The following is a 17,231-nucleotide window of genomic DNA, read 5'->3' on the forward strand; positions in this document are numbered from 1 at the left end:
CTAGTACTCAACTTTTTGGATTAAGAATTTATATTCTTAAGAAGTACAGTATTAGCATGATAGCCTTATTCATATAGGGTTAGTACTCACCAAGACTAATATATATATATATTGAGCTATGAAGTTGGTTCATTTTTAGAACTCCTGATTTCCAGTTTTAGTTATGATAAGCTTGAGGATGAGTTAACATTTATTTTGATGATTTTGAATTGATGCTTAGCCATACTGATGAGTTTAAGTTGCTTTGGCTACTGAGATGTGATTATGATATTTATGAATCTTAGCCAAATGCATGGAGGAATTTCATGGTGATATTTTAGATGATCTGAGATAGATTTTAATTGAGGATTTGCAAATTGATTTTTGATGGGCTAAACTTGAGGATTTTCAAAGATTAAATATTGTATTCGCCAAATATTGGAGACTTGATGATGAGTTGATATTATTGGAGTAATCTTTAATTTCGAAATTGAGATATGATTCGAGTTACGGAAAGGATTTTGATGACCTAGTAGAAGAACTTAAGTGTTTTATATTGGAAATAAATCCATTCTTGAAGTTCATTCGGATAGAAATTTTGTTTATGGATTTATATTTTGGAATCATGATAGAATGATTATGACGACATGGAGACTAGGTTATGATATACCGCTAATATCGATGCCCAGTTGAAATTTAAGAAAGTGAGAAATGCTACGTGGTAAATGAAGGAAGATTGTTTCTAAATCAGGTAACTGATTTTGATGTTTGATGTGATACCTTATTGGTTTTGGAATGACTGATTCCTTGAATTGTCTGTTAAGTGAATGTTTGTTTACTAGCTGATCCATATCGAGGTTAAACCTTGCAATGGAATGCAAGGAGGGTGTTTAAATTATAAATTGAGGTCTATGGACTAATTTGAAGATAGAATTAAGAGACATTATTTTCTTACACCCTTTTTGTGGATAAAGAGGAGCAAGAATTAATTGAATAAGGGTTATTTGTGGCCTTACACCCCAGTTAAGAATATTATGAATTTTAAAGATAGTGGTGATTGCATAGATCAAAATACTTATGGACTAATACAATCTGAGTTCGAGGTAAACTTGGTGATGTATGACAATTTGATTCATCGGACAAAAAGAGAAATACCTTAGTTCCCCTCTAAACCGCACTTGTGAATGATTGAGGTAAGTGATGCCTTGATTCGAAATTCTTGCTTAACGTGATCTATTATCATGATATGATTTATGTTTTTTTTTTTTTTTTTTTTTTTTTTTTTTTTTTTTTTTTTTAGTCCGAAGAATTAAGGACTAATTCTTATTTGAGGAATAGAAATAATTAGACCGGATTTATGTTAAAGGATTTTCTAATGGAAAGAAATTCCGACCCCTAAGGAATAACTAAAGGACGAACCTTTAAACGAGACGTTGGACTTTGAATAAGATTCTTCCCTAGGATTGGGAGCTGGAATTTCAATAACGTAAGATGGAACTTTAACAATAAGAGATAAGATGAGATTCTAGCATATTACTTGAGATATTTGGAAATACAATGATCTGATCAGGTACTACTAATACGGACAAACAAAGTAGATGGAGGTCTACGATAAGAGCAGACCTTTACATTAAAGCAGAGAAATGGAAATGGAAATGATGTGGATGGTGAAGGTCAGATAGAAGATCATATAAGTTAAGATGTTATGACAAGATATTCATTATTATTCATTCCTTATAACACTTTTATGTAGTGACTGTTAGAGTAATTTATGTTCAACAATTAAGTTTTCTGTCTTAAAATCTGACCCTTGACTTTAGATTTAGAAACCTAAATCTTTGTTAAGGAAAACTTTATAGTTTTCGAATTTCGAGGACGAAATTCTGTTAAGGGGGGAGGGATGTAATACCCCAGATTTTAAGACAAGGTGTTTTAAATAGAATTTAAGATCTATGGCGATCAATTCACACTTTTAATTGCTTGATCGACATTATTCTGATAAATTGCATCTTTATGTGCTATCTGTTTCAAAACCTAAATATTTAGTAAATTGATTGGAATAATAATATCTCTAATATTATTATACGAGAATATTTTGTAGAATAATATTATTAATATATAATATTATTTTGAAATAATTATTGTACAAGATATTATTTTATTTTGTATAATAATATTATCCGTATAATAATGTTATTTAAAAATTAACATTATTTATGAAACGAATTAGATTCAAAACAGGTTTAAAATTATATTCTAATGACTTATTAAATGGTAAAGACCCGATATAAAAATATTCAGAAAATATTTTATATACAGATTAATTGAATCTGCAGATTAGTCGAATCTGCGGGTTAATTGAATCTGGGTGAAGGAATCTATTGCGTAATCTCTGTGCGTCATCTCTTGTGAATCACCCTTGCTGCCCACGGATTCTCTTCTATAAATCCGAACTCCCATCTTCATCAGAAACAGGCACCTCTCAGTAAAAATTCAGTGGGTTTCTTCTTCCTTCTTTTATTTTTTTCTCCTATTTCCTCTGTTATGTTCTTTCTTTTTTGTTCTTCATCCGAAACACAGAGAGAGAGGGAAGCCAACTGAGGGAGAGAAACCCAGTTGTTCTTTTTATTTCTTCTTCTTTCCCTTTCTTTCTTTTCCCTCTTCCCCTCCTTGTTCTTCCTGTTCTTCTCCCAAAAGAGAACAGAGAAGCCGAGAGAAAGAGATAGCCCGAGAGTGAGAGAAAGAGAGGCCGAAACAGAGGGAGAGAGAGAATCAGAGAGAGAAGAGACGCCGATCGTGAGAGGGAGAGAGACCGGAGCTGAGAGTGAAACCGGGAGAAGCCCGGAGAAGACCCGACCGGTGGCCGAGCTTCCGGTGGAGCCAATGAACCCAACGGACCCAGAAGGATCCGAAACCCAGAACCCAGCAAAAACCCGACCCTCCAACGACCTATGACCCAACAAACCCATGACCCGAACCTCTTCTTTTTCTGCTTCTTCTTCTTTCCTCCTTGTCTGGTCGAAACAGAGAGAAGAGAGATCGGGAGAGCAGAGAGGGGGAGAGTGTACCGCCGGAGATGAGACCCAGACCCGGTCCTTGTTTGGGTCGTCGCCAATGGGCCAGAGGACGCAATTCCGGTGGCCTGAAGCATGATTTCCGACGATCCTTCGTTGAATTTCTAATGGATTTTCACAGAAAATCCTCAAGGTAATTTATGATGAATTATCGTAATTCTATTTCGAAATTGTTATGGGTTTATTTTGATTTACGGGTTATTGTTGATTTGTTGGGGTTTTCTCTGATATTAGTTGATTTCCCGGTTGTGTGGTGTTTGGTTGGTTATGGGTATTTCGTGTAGCCTCTTTCCCTTGTTTTTGACTAGTCGATTAAGGTTTGGTGTGAAGGCTTTGGGTGTTTTTCAGAGGGGTAGATTCACGATTTTGGTTGTGTGGGTGTTACGGTCGAGCCAGGATTGTAGATGTTTTGTTGGTTCTCTCCTCTGTTCTGGTTATTGGTGTCCAGCCAGTGGGAGTGTGCTCTAGCCCTGTGTTCCCTGTCAGCCAATTTCCACATTGTGTTGAACTGATTGTGTGTATTTTTGAGTAGAAGCCGTGTGTGTGTGTGTGGTATTTTTCCCCGGTCCCGGCCACTGTGTTTTGGTGTGTTTCGGTTTTGTAGCCTTTTAGCCAATTCTGGATTTGGGGATTATTACTGGGTATTTCATGTGGGTAATTTTCTTTTGAGGTTTTGGAAGTCTAGATGTATCCCCTGTTTTGTGATTTGGACCAGTTGAGGATGATTTTTGAAATGGGATTTTTGTGAGTAGGTAGTGGTCATGCTGGCCGAGTAGTGTTGGTATGTAGGTTGGAATGTTTCATTATTTGATGGTTAGTTTTTGAATGAGGTTTTGTTAACTAAACTTTATAAGGATTTTTAATATGGATATAAAAGTGGCAAATGAGATGTTTGGAAAAGAGAACTGATACTAATATCCTATATATATAAATATATATTTATTGCAGAAAAATGAGCCATTATGAGAACTGCACCAAAAGGCTGTAAGTATCTCTATACTTACTGAGGACGAAGCTGGTGGATTTTTCCATGATATTGTGTTTACTGCTTTATTTATTTGTTTGCGCATGTGATCTTACATGTTTTCTATTTTTAACTAAAATGGTTAATAACAAAGCTGGTATGCAGCGGGGGGGTGATGGCTGCCAGTGGAACCTTTGGCTTCCGTGACACTTAATTAAATAAACGGGTTATGACCTTTGGCTCATAGTCTGCTGGGACCTTTGGATTCCAGTAACAAACTAATAAATGTGAGAGTTGGCTAATATAGCTGGGGTGTTGATGGTATTGCCAACTGGGACCGTTGGCTCCCGTGACACGCTAATCCGGACCGTTGGTTCCTTCACGAGAGGAGTGCATAAAATTGATAATTAAGCCTTGCATTTAAAACTGTCATATTACTGTTTTATGGTTAGGTATACATTTAATATATGACTGTGATTGACTACCACGGTTTATATATTGCGTATATACGTGACTATAAAACCATATTTGCATTATGTGGTATTTATTAAATAAATCAGCATTCATATTATTATGGGAAACAGTGGACTCACTTAGGTTGTTTTGTGTTTTTATTTCTATATATATATATATACATTGGTGCAGGTCTATAGACAAAGACTAGAGCTCGAGTGGTCTTCAAGTTAAAGATACATAGTTCGTATTGTGTTTGTAGTCTTCTGTGTTTACAGCATTTTATGTTGACAAGATTGCTAATAATTTTCATGTATATTCTTGTGTCACTATGGACACATGTTTCCATGTATTTGTTCTAAGTATTTTCTAATGAATGTCTAGAGGTATTTAATTTAAAAGCTCTGATGTGTTATTTAATCCAAGTCTGTTGGATAAATTATATTCCGCTACCAATTTATAACTCTGATGTTGTAGTAATGTCACGTGAAAATCGAAATTTTCACTTACGCCTTTTTGTAAAAGGCGGGCCATTACAAAAGCTTAATCTCAAATCTTGTACAGTCCTACTAAAGGACTAACACTATTGTTCTTATATATAGAACTCACTGCCCTACGGTTGAAGTAGGCAATCAATCAAAACTACTCTAAATTCTATATAGTATCAGAGCCAACCAAGACTAACGTCTATGACTATTCCAACTCCTAAAACCGACTCCTCCACCCTAACCTCACCCCTCTCTCTATCCTTACCCCCTCTGCACCACCAACACAACTTCAGACGAATGTGCGTCACCATATCTCCGAGAAGCTTACCCAGGAAAGCTACATCTTGTGGCAATTCCTAATGGTCCCCTTCCTAGAACGCCAAAATCTATTCGGGCATGTTGATGGATCAACTCCACGACCCCCTCTGCTCATCCCAGACACAACCTCTGATCTTCTTATTGCCAATCCAGATTATCAAACCTGGTTTCATCAAGATCGAACGATATTTAGCGCCATCATCTCTATGCTATCCGTAGAAGCTTTACCTCATGTAATTGGCCTATTTACTTCCCGTGAAGCCTGGCTTACTTTGGAGATATTTCTAGACTTATTCAGGATCCGAATTTATCATTTGCTCTCAAAGACCTTGGACCTTTACATTTCTTTTTAGGTGTTGAAGCCACTTAGTCCTCAGATGGTCTCCATCTTTCTCAGCAAAAGTACATCATTGATATCCTGAAGAAGACCATGTGGAGCTTGCCAAACCGGTTGCTACTCCAATGTCTTCCTCTTCAATTCTCAGCAAGTTTGAAGGCTCTACAATTACGGATCCTACACTATATCGCAGCACCATTGGATCATTTCAATACTTGTCTCTTACTCGTCCGGACATTGTCTTTACTGTCAACAATGTATTTCAGTTTATGCAAGATCCAAGAGACCCTCACTAGACTGCTGTCAAGTGCATCCTACGCTACTTAAAGGCCACAATTGACTACACCTTTTGCATCCACAATCATCACATCAGCTTATTGCTTTTTTGGGTTCTGACTGGGCTGGCTTTCCAGATGACGGAAATCGACGTCTGGATATTGTGATTTTTTGGGCAAAAATTTGATCTCATGGAGCTCCAAGAAGCAGCCCAATGTGTCATGTTCAAGCACGGAGTCGAGTACAAAGCACTTGCGAATGCCTCTGCTGAATTGATTTGGATTCAGACTCTCTTACGTGACCTTCAAGTTTCACTTCCATGTGCACCAACCTTATATTGTGATAACATTGGTGTGACTTATCTCACTTCCAATCCAATCTATCATGCGCGTACAAAGCACATTGAGATAGACTACCACTTTGTTCAGGATCAAGTTGCAAATAAGTATCTAGAAGTTTGGTTTATTTCCGGAAAAGATCAACTTGCGAATGTCCTAACAAAACCTCTTCCTTCAAGCAGATTTCTACAGCTTAGTTTCAACCTTAACGTCAAGGTGCCTACGTCGAGTTTGAGGGAGCGTATTAGATCAGATATATCTTTATCTTCTGATAAAGATAAATATGTCCAGATTTAAAAGGATTTGTTTTATCCTATTATCTAGTCTAGAAGTTGTATAGCTTATCCTATTATCTAGGCTAGAAGTTGTATAGCATTAGGTTTATAATTCTTTGCTATTGATAAGCTTAAGTGATAAAGCTTAATCTCAAATCTTGTACAATCCTACTAAAGGACTATCACTATTGTTATTATATATAGAACTCATTGCCCTACAGTTGAAGTAGGCAGTCAATCGAAACTACTCTAAATTCTATATCAATGTCCCCCACAAACTATCAATTGTGTCAAGGTCCTCATAAGACCAACAAAAAGACAAAAATGACCATTTTTTTTAATAAGACAAAAATGTCCCTATGAATTCAAAAAAAAAAAAAACTAAAAACAAAAAATAATAATAAATAATTAAATAAATAACTGAAATAAATTATTTTAAAAAAAATTAAAAATTGGATCAAACCCCCCAAAAAAAAATTAAAAAAAGAAAAAAGAACGAAAAATTGGATCAAACCCCCCATAGTAGCTAGAAGGGCTGGATTGTAATAAGTGGGATAGTTGGATAGTTAGTTAGTTGATTAGTTAAACAGTAGTGATTAGAATGTAGTTAGCTGTTATTTTAGTTGAGTCTTGAAGTGTATAAAAAGAGAAGGAAAAGCTGAGAGAATTATCGAGAGAATTGTATTAAGTTGTTCCTTGAGAACTTGGAGGCTATGGCTCCTCGAATTGCCAAGTTCTGTGAATGGAAATTGCTTCCAATGTTTCTTCATTTCTTTCTTAATCTTTCTTCTTAAATATCTCTTAGTTCTTCCTCTTTCCCCTTGAAATTTAGAAGTAACAGATTCGAACTGTTACAAAAAATTCAGATCAATCATAGAAATCGACACGTTCAAGAATTACGACAAAATCATCACATTCTTGAAATTCAATTTCGTTACCGAGAGAATGAGGGAAAAGAAATTAGATCAAACCACACAACACAGCCAAAACAAAGAAATTAGATCAAACCTCATCGAATACTATAATGTTCAAGAAGATAATTACAACAAATACACGTGGAATGAGAAAAGTATGAGTGAATAAGAGAGAGAGGACATGACCCGATGGTTACGCATGACAACTCCTTCCCGATTCAACAATAAATGACTAAGCCCCTCATTGTATTGGAAATGTCTTCTCTTGTAGATACTTTTTTTTGAATTATGGTTAAGACACTTAAGCACTGGCTTAGCCACTTTTGCGGTCGTGTGAAAGTATTTGAAATAGTGTGGTCACTCCTCCTCACTTTGGTCATCATTTTTCATTGAAAAAACCTTCTACAATTAAGGACCTGGCATAAACCAGGTCTTTTGTACCCTCTAATAAAAAATAATATATTAAAATATCACATCAAATCAAATAAACACATGCACGATTCAACCTTCTCCCGCAACCCATCATCTTCTCTTTCCCATCGTCTTCTCCTCTTTTCCATTCAGGCGCGACCCACCTTGTTGCCATTTTCTCATCTCTTGCTTCAAACTGTCTTTTATGATCGATTTGAAGGTGGTTCGACCATTCCTATAACAAAAAATTTGAGCCCTGCTGTCTAAAATTGTCTTCATGGATCTGATAGTGAATCTAGGTAGTGATATGATGGTGGTTCGATATAGGCAGAGGTGTGGGCGATGCTGGAAAATAGCTGCTAGCTATATATATAGGATAGTGAGCTTAGCCATATTTCTAATCACAACACTATTTTGTGAGTGCTGGTTTTATCTTTTTGTGGCGAGGAGATCGAGGTGGATTTTTGCCTTTGCATGTAAGTTACGTGGAAGGTGGGAGGCCAGGGTAATGGTTGCTTTTGGCTTTTAGATGTGGTGGCAAATGGCAATGCCTGGTATAATAGATGCATGTTTGCTTGTTTCCCCGTAGAGTTTCATGTGAAAGCTGCCATAAAGTATATGATTTTTTTTTTTTAATGAATGATTAATTTGTTTTGAAATTAATTGGTTTGTTTATTACCAGAATTAATGGAAGGATTTATCTGACATGGCTTAATTAGGTGGCCTTGGGTTTGCAGGGGATCTGATCTCCGCGCGCATGTTGCCAAGTAGCAAGTAGAACTAGTTATATCCTACAGTTGTTTGAAACTCCTTTGATATGTTTTGAGACATGGTTTAAATAATTTTCTCGAGATCGATATTTCTTGCAGAACTAGTTAAGTCGATAATATAGTTGCTTAGGAAAGAGATGGATTTTAATGCCTTACCCTTTTTGCATGTGCAGCATGTCTTTTCCTTTTACTTTCCCAGATATTTTTAGCACTCATAAAGATATCTAACAAATATTGCTAGTAATTTGACCAGACGTAGGAGATCGAGCTTTTCAGGTATCGAGCAGAGTAGCTTACCAACATAGATCTCATAGAAGTTTTCTATTATTTATTGCCCTGAATTACTATTCAAACAACAAATTAATGAAGATCTGGTTTTTTTATATAGCAATGCTTTGATGCTAAAAGAGTATCCACGTACTAGTTATTGCATATTTATTCAACTTAACTGGAATGTGTAATTGTGTATTATATAAAATTAACACAGTAAGGCATTCAATCAACTTGGTAAATGCTGTCTCCAAATTTATTCCAAGTTGATCGATCGTATAGTTCTATAGCATGCAAGAGAGATTTTGTTTCCCAACAAATGCTTGGACACAACACTAGCTAGAACAGCTTGTGATATTCATATCAATCGATTGCATATATATATATATATATATATATATATATATATATATATAATTGATCTTGCCCGGTGGTACTATTAAAACCTTTGCTTTGGCGTGTTTACCGTCAAGCTTTCTCTGATCCTTGGTACAAACAAACCACGCAAGTATAAATACCATTTATTATTATTTACTTCATTTCCGTCTTTCCACAATTTCCCCCTTTCTTTTTACTGTAATGACTAGGTTTTCGCAATTTTATATGCATGGTTATCAATAATCAGAAAATGTGCGAAACCAAGATAATCAAGCAAGTAAACTAATTAAGAAACCAAGATTAAGCATTTTATTTTACTCAAGAGACAACCTACAAAGCTTCAAATAAAACTGTTCATATCTAGATAGTAGATACTACTACTACACACGATGATGTGCTTATGAAAGCCAGTCACCATTTATCTAGAGCTAGCATGCAGTGACCCTTATTTATTTATCGTGATTCGTACTTCTCTAGAACCAGGAGGAGCGAATCTCACAGTGCTGAGGGCTGAGGCGGCATTGATTTGGCAAGTCTCTCGCACACTCCATCATCTCCCGCATTTCCTCACCCTGGAGCTCACCCTGCTGCTGCCTTACCACCTGCCTCAACCCCTCGCATCGGCACTGCTCATCCATCCTCCTCAGCTGTTGGCAGCACTGCTGTAAATGCTGTTGTTGGTTGCCGTCTTCGTCACTCCCGGACTCGCTTTGTTGCATCATATACCGCTGGCAGTGGTTGAGGTTCTGCTGACGCTGAATCTGCTCGCGGCATCTCTCGCCTCGCCTCTGCTGATTCTCAATGTCCGTGTCAACATCCACGGTTGTTATGGTGGTGCGGAAGGCAGTGGCATGCGCCACCAACAAAAGGGTTGCAAAAAGAGCTGCTAATGTTGCGAGCCTGACCATTGTTATGATATGAAACACTTTAGTTGGAATGCGAATGCTTTGATGAAACTCTATGGTGGGAGTGGAGGGTATTTGTAGTGGTTTTTGGAGTGTGCATGTAAAGTACGTGTAAGGAGTGATGCTCAGGCTAGTTTTGGCATTTTTTTGGGGTGGCTATGCGTGGTCTGCCGGCTGCATTCATGCTTCCACGTAGGTTTCCATGCATATGGATGCTGCCACAAACGGCTGCATGCGAGTTAAGTGGAAGGTAGGAGGGTAATGGTTGCATTTGGGTTTTAGATGGGCCCATGTGTAGAGTACTTTGCTAGCTTGTTTCCACGTGCATGTAGAGTTTCATGCGAAAGCTGCCATAAAATATATGTTTTGTTTGCTTTTGAAATTAATTGAATTTGTTTATTACCAGGAGGATTTATCTGACATAGCTTTGGTGCATGGCCTTGGGTTTGCATGATATGATCGCCGCGCTTATATATGTTGCCAAGTAGCTAGCTTGTAGAACTAGTTAATTAATTATGTCCTAGACTCTTATAGTACTTCCATTTTGAAAAATGTTATTTAAATGGAATAATAGTAGTAATTAGCTAAAATAGTGAAGTTGATGGGAGTGTTTTAAAAAAGTAAATTGTGAAGATAGAAAAAAAAATAGTTTTTAACTATTTTGACTAATAAAATTTGATAAGACTATTGCTCTTAGACTGTATATTTATTTGATTGTTCTTTATTTAGTGATTTAAAAATTTTCAAGTTGATAAGGTATATTTAGGTAATACATTTTTTTATTATATTTTATTAATTTTCAAGTACTTGATTGGGTTGTTTTGTTAAATTTGAATTCTACTAATGTTTTATTCAACTTTTTTTTTTTTTTTTAATTTTGAAACAGTTTTTTTAAATCATCCGAACATAATTTTAAAAAACAAATTTTATTAATATTAACAATTTTAAATATAATAGAAAATAATACAAAAAAAAAAAATATACACCTAAACGTACGCTAATTTACTTAAGTAGGTGATGTTGAGCCTTTTAAAAGGGGTAACCAATATGAGTATTGAAGCTAGCTCATTCACAAAGCCTTGGGCACTACGATACCTCAACAACTCACCTAACTTATAAAACCCTATTTTCATCCAAACCTCATACAACTTAAATCCCTAGCTCTTTACGAGTTTCCCTCTTCCTCCATAAAATTATTTATACACATTTTTGCAACTTCTCGACTTTGGGTATCATAAGGAGGAGCACCTTCTCACTCAAGGTGGGGAGTTTGTGGGGTTTAATATCTCTCATAAAGTTAGCCCAACCGTTGAATCGAGCTAATAACTCATTGATAAAAGTTGATTAATAATGGTACCAAACAACAGTAATTATGATATAACATTAATAGGGTCATATTTGGTGTTTGGACAAGGAACTCTTTGATTGCCTTTTGGCGTGCACGGGAGTGGTTCGGGGGTGGTTTAGCCACCCCAAGGGCAAAACCGATCTTCCCAAAATTTTTTTATTTTATTTTTTTTTCTGTCCATGAGGTGGTTCGGCCACCCCAGACCGGCCGGTCACCTCCCTGGCCAAAATGGGGGTGGCCAGCCACCCCCAATCAGCCACCCCCTTTTTTAATTTTTTTTTTTAAAAAAAATTTTTAATTAATTTTGAAAGATTTTTATTTTTAATTTTTTTATATAGTGCCACGTGTCAACTTCTGAGGCTGACACGTGGCGGACCGTTAGTTTTTGGACGGAGAAGTTAACCGAGGTACTAATTTGGTCATTTCCAAAAACTGATGTATCATCTGTGATGCAAATTGAAACTCAAAGACTAAAAAATAAAGTCTTCAAAACTCAGGAACTAAAGGAGTATTTAACCCTAAATTTTAATTGATGATTGATAGGTTGGTTATTAATTAGTCTTTTGTTAAGATATTGGTCTTATTTGGCAATGACAGGTGCAAAATAGAGTAGTTGGTTGCTAATTTTGAAATTAGTAAAAAGTGATGATGTGATGTAAAGTAAAAAGAATTTGTATAGAAAAGTGAAAAAGTTTTGTATTGTAGTGATTTATTTTATTTGAATAGTAATAAAAAATTATTGATGTGATATAAAAAGTAAAAAAAGTAGAAATGTTTTTATGTTGATTGTTATTAGAAAATATATATATATATAAAAAAAAAAAAAAAAAAAAAAAAAAAAAAAAGAACATGAATTCTGTTCACGTTCTTGCCATACAACCCCATTAATTAGGATTCATGCGTTTCGAATTGCAATTTCATAGACAAAAATTGCGATTTTAAACCAAATCGTTTAAGAATTGCGTTTTAAAAAAAAATTGCGATTTAAAAACGTATAAAGCTGCTTTTTCAAATCATAGCCAACATGGTGTTTTTTTGAAAACGCATAATTCTAAAGGCTAACTTGCGATTTTAAATGTCAAATTACGATTTTGCCAAACTAAGCAACTACATTTTTAAAAATCATTTTTTCAAATCACACATATTAAAATCACAATTTTAAAATAACAATCACAATCAGACCTTAATAATATTTTGTTTTCCGAGGCTTAGACAAACTTACCCGAAAGATTTGAGGGCAACTCTTTAGATTTGGGAGAGCCCCTTCAACGTAACAGGGTCGGGCCCTGAGTTTAATGCATGCCCAGCCAAAATCCTTTTTGAAATGAATATCAATAATCTCAAATTACAAAAAGGATATATTTCAATATGGAAAAGCACTTAAATGTAAAGAGTCACTCTTAATTACTCATAATTTGGAGTTATATTTATTAGGAAAAAATACATATATCTCCCTCAAATTACTATTTAATTTTCAATGTCCCCCCTCAAACAAATAATAAACGTTAATGTTCTTCCTAATGACAAAAATACCCTTTATAAATTATTAAAATTAAAAAAAATATAAAATAACAAAAAGTTATACAAACAAATAAAAAAAATCTGGTTTTATTTTTTTTTAATTTGTATTTTTTTATAATTTTTTTTTGGGGGTTTGATCCAATTTTGAGTTTTTTTTACTTTGTTTTTTTAAAAATAATTTATTTTAGTTTTTTTATTTTTTATTATTATTTTTAGTTTTTAGGATTTTTTCGAATTCATAGGGACATTTTTGTCTTATTCAAAAAAAATATAGTCATTTTTGTCTTTTTGTTGGTCTTAAAAGGACATTGACACAATTGATAGTTTGTGAGAAACATTAACAGATAAATAGTAATTTGAAAGGAATATATCCTTATTTATTATTTTTGAGGAGAAGTCCATTATCCATATTTAATTGGGTGGAATTTATTATTAGTTTATGACTCAGCTCTTTGATTTGTTCTTAAAAAGAGAAGCAATGAGGCAGAGTAGCAACCATGTGGGCTCAAGCGCTCAACATCATAACTCTACTGTTTGATGAAGAGAGAGAGAGAGGCTTTAGGAAACGTAAACATGAACATTATTGACACATAATAATTATTGTCATTAGTTTGTGAAATGAAACTCTCACAAATTGTTATTTGTTAAAAAAAAAAAAAAAATCTCCTATTTACCAAATTTATTTAAGGTTTGTCAAATTAGAGACTTTAGTATTTTCTTCTCTCGACAGCGGATCATGCTACTAAAACGATACCCACAAATACGATACTTATAACTTAAAACGTCTCGCATCCGCAAAGCGATACCCGCAATACCCGCACTTCTTGTCGGTAAGAAATGCAGTCAGTGGCCCATCCACTAAAGAAAATAAATCACAACTTGGAAGAGAAGATAGATTCTGTAGTCACACTCGTTGAACTTCCAGCTCCCTGTCCCTTTTGAAACGCCTAACAAGTGGATGCGATTGAAAGTTGAAAGCAGTGGCCGGAGAATCATATTTGCCCAAGAAAAAAAAGTAAAGAATCATATTCCTATGTGATATCTTCTTGTGTAATGGGTATATTAGTAGTGTATGGGCTGGGTTATTAGTAGTGGATTGAATGGGCTTGGCCTATTCCAATTAGTAGAGTCTTTAGATAAGGGGTATGTCTATATAAGGCCTAATAGAGTAATGGTAGGATTATGAAAATGAGATTAGTCACTATGTGATTGGAGATTTGCACTCTCGAATATGCTTGGAGACCGGCCCTCTCGAATGTGGCTCAATTAATACAATTTCTTCCTTGTTCTTTCATAATTCCTCAATTTCTTCTATTTTCCATTTCTATTTCCAATTTCATTTACAATTCAGCAAATACAATCCCTAGAATTTCCTATCAACCAGAAAATCTGTTACAAATTGGTATCAAAGCCTTCGATCCAACCTATCCAGTGCATGAAACCTAGATCGACGATTATGGCGGAAGATAGAGTGACCAGGTTGGAATTTCACAGTGTGATGCAGACTTTGCAATCTCGGATGAATCGTCTCGAGGATATGATGGCTAAACAATTCGGATCAGGTGCAACCTCTAAACCGTCTGTGCAGCATTATGAATTTCAGCATCAGAATTTTGGAGGAGAAAATTCTTCTTCTCATGAAGGTTCCAGTTCACGTGATGGAATGTTCAAACCAACGTCAATCGAATTGGATGAAGAATCGTTAGAAAATGTAAAGGATGAAGAAAAGCAGCCGAGAGACCAAATTATTCCAGAAATTCCAGAATCTGAAACAGATCCGGTTGCAGACATAACACAAACAAAAATTTCAGAACTAGCTCCGGCTGAAAATGCAAACCACTCACTGATTTCAACAACCGAGCCGGATGCAGACTCCTACCGTCCGTTCGTGAAAATTCCTCAACCAAAAACTTCCGACTCTCTTGTGAAGAAGACACATCTCGATCTGAAAATTATTTTGGATGCGGTGGACTTTATTGTCCTGAAACACCGTTGGCGATGGAAACAGGTGGCCGACGTAGAGGACTCAGCGGCTGAAGCGGAAACCTCGAAATGTCGATGTCGCCGGAGCCGAGCCGGACAGAGAACCGGTTGCTCGAGAGGCCGAGCGGACAGGCCAGTACCTCGACACGGATCCGGTGGAAGGCCGACCAGCCGCGATGGGCGGAGGGAGCGTCGGCGGGGGAGGCCCTATTCTCTCGACGAGTCCATTTCTAAAACTTGCCAAGACGAAGGTGAAACCGTGAAACGAAGAATCTGGAAGCAAGAAAGAAGAGCAGAATATGGAAGCGCTAGCAAAACGGTGCGCTGAGAGGGAAATGACTTAGTGGAGTGGAAGGGTAGTTTCGGAAAGTGACTGCAAGCCGTCGAACTCAGTAGAAGCTCCTGGAAATTGAATGGGCTTAGGCACCCCTCATATCTTTGCTACGAGTCAAGGGATAAGCAGCTACAGTTGGTGGAATGGGTTGGATGTGGGCCTAGCTTGGCTTTTTCTAGGCTTTCATTTTTGGGCTGGCAGTAACTTTTTCTAGGCTTTCATTTTTTCTCTCAAGCGTGGACTGGGGGCTTATCTTTTTTTTTTACGCAAAAATAACCGCACCTTGTGGGCAAGGTGCTTGAAGGGGTCGGTATTGTAATGGGTATATTAGTAGTGTATGGGCTGGGTTATTAGTAGTGGATTGAATGGGCTTGGCCTATTCCAATTAGTAGAGTCTTTAGATAAGGGGTATGTCTATATAAGGCCTAATAGAGTAATGGTAGGATTATGAAAATGAGATTAGTCACTATGTGATTGGAGATTTGCACTCTCGAATGTGCTTGGAGACCGGCCCTCTCGAATGTGGCTCAATTAATACAATTTCTTCCTTGTTCTTTCATAATTCCTCAATTTCTTCTATTTTCCATTTCTATTTCCAATTTCATTTACAATTCAGCAAATACAATCCCTAGAATTTCCTATCAACCAGAAAATCTGTTACATCTTGTGCTATAATTCTTTGTAAAAAGAGATTGAAATAACTGTAATTTCTTTTTAGCTAAATAAATAAGTGCTAGTAGCCTACTTCAATCATATAAAATCCAACAGTAAATTCTTTTTCTAAGCCTTTTTTCCAACAGTAATTAATTTATAGGTAGGAAAGGCTCGTATGAAAGAAAGGAAAAAGACGACTGACGTTAGAAATTCTCTCTTTCTTTCTTTTTCCTGTAAAATTTGACCCAAAAAGATAAAGAAGAAGAAAAAGATACCCAACATTATCAATGTGGTCCATTGTGCTCGGAAAAAAAAAAAAAAAAAAAAAAGGAAAAGGGGGTCCAATCGCCATTTTTGCAGATTATTATATGTTTCACTGATATCGATTTTTTAAAATCTGAGTGGAAGAAATAAATAAGTATTTTTTGCTTGTTATATTTTGTGCAAAATTCTCTTCGTAAAAACAACCACTATAAAAAGGACGTATTTTTCAATCTAATTTATTTTATTAAATCAATTTCGTCAATTTAATTAATACGTGTTTAAAATACGAGTAAATATTATACATATTAATTTAATAAATCGAAATAAAGAAATAATTTAACACACTCAATTAAAAAAAGTTTCTACTATGATTTTTTTTTATTATTATATAAGTCTAATGAAAATTTTGTCCGTGGTTCTCGAGGTTTGTTAATCAATTTATATGGACGACTTTACCCTTTTACTTTTCTGCATCCACAAAACACTGGTTGACTGGTAAGTGGCCCACCGTAGTATTGTTGGACGGTGTCTGATCACGTATCATTGTATCAATCTCAAGGCACACCATCATCACCATACAGTGCATATACACAGAAACAAGGATTTGAGGAGATTATTATTATTATTATTATTATTATTTTCCTTCTTCTTTTTAAGTGGTTCAAGGAGAAATCTATTTTGTGTCTGTGTCAAGTTCATATTCGTGGCTACTATGTAACAAATATAAGATGAGAAAATTACATAATCTTTTTATTCATAAAAATAAATAAATACTGTGAAATTTCAGACATCTTCTTGTAGTAACGATCGAGAATTAATTCTCTATTTGAAATCCAATTCTTCCTTAATAGATGACTTGTTTGATCATATAATTTTTTTTAAAAATTAATATTAATTTTTTAAGTAAGGAAAAAATACTTTTTTTTTTTTTTAAAAGTAATTATCACCTCGTAATTAACAACCACTTTTCATATTGT

General features: G+C 35.5%; 1 protein-coding gene across 1 annotated transcript; it reads right to left on the reverse strand.

Annotated features, from left to right (window-relative positions):
- Positions 1–9,718: 9,718 nt before the first annotated feature.
- Positions 9,719–10,442, reverse strand: LOC133876308 (2S seed storage albumin protein-like). Its single transcript, XM_062314584.1, has 2 exons — positions 10,322–10,442; positions 9,719–10,170 (listed from the first exon to the last, which is right to left on the reverse strand). The coding sequence occupies exons 1-2, from the start codon at positions 10,440–10,442 to the stop codon at positions 9,719–9,721; spliced, it is 573 nt and encodes a 190-aa protein (XP_062170568.1).
- Between the last annotated feature and the right edge of the window lie 6,789 nt (positions 10,443–17,231).

Source organism: Alnus glutinosa, chromosome 8 (genome assembly GCF_958979055.1).
Source record: "Alnus glutinosa chromosome 8, dhAlnGlut1.1, whole genome shotgun sequence".
In the NCBI taxonomy this organism is placed as follows: Eukaryota; Viridiplantae; Streptophyta; class Magnoliopsida; order Fagales; family Betulaceae; genus Alnus; species Alnus glutinosa.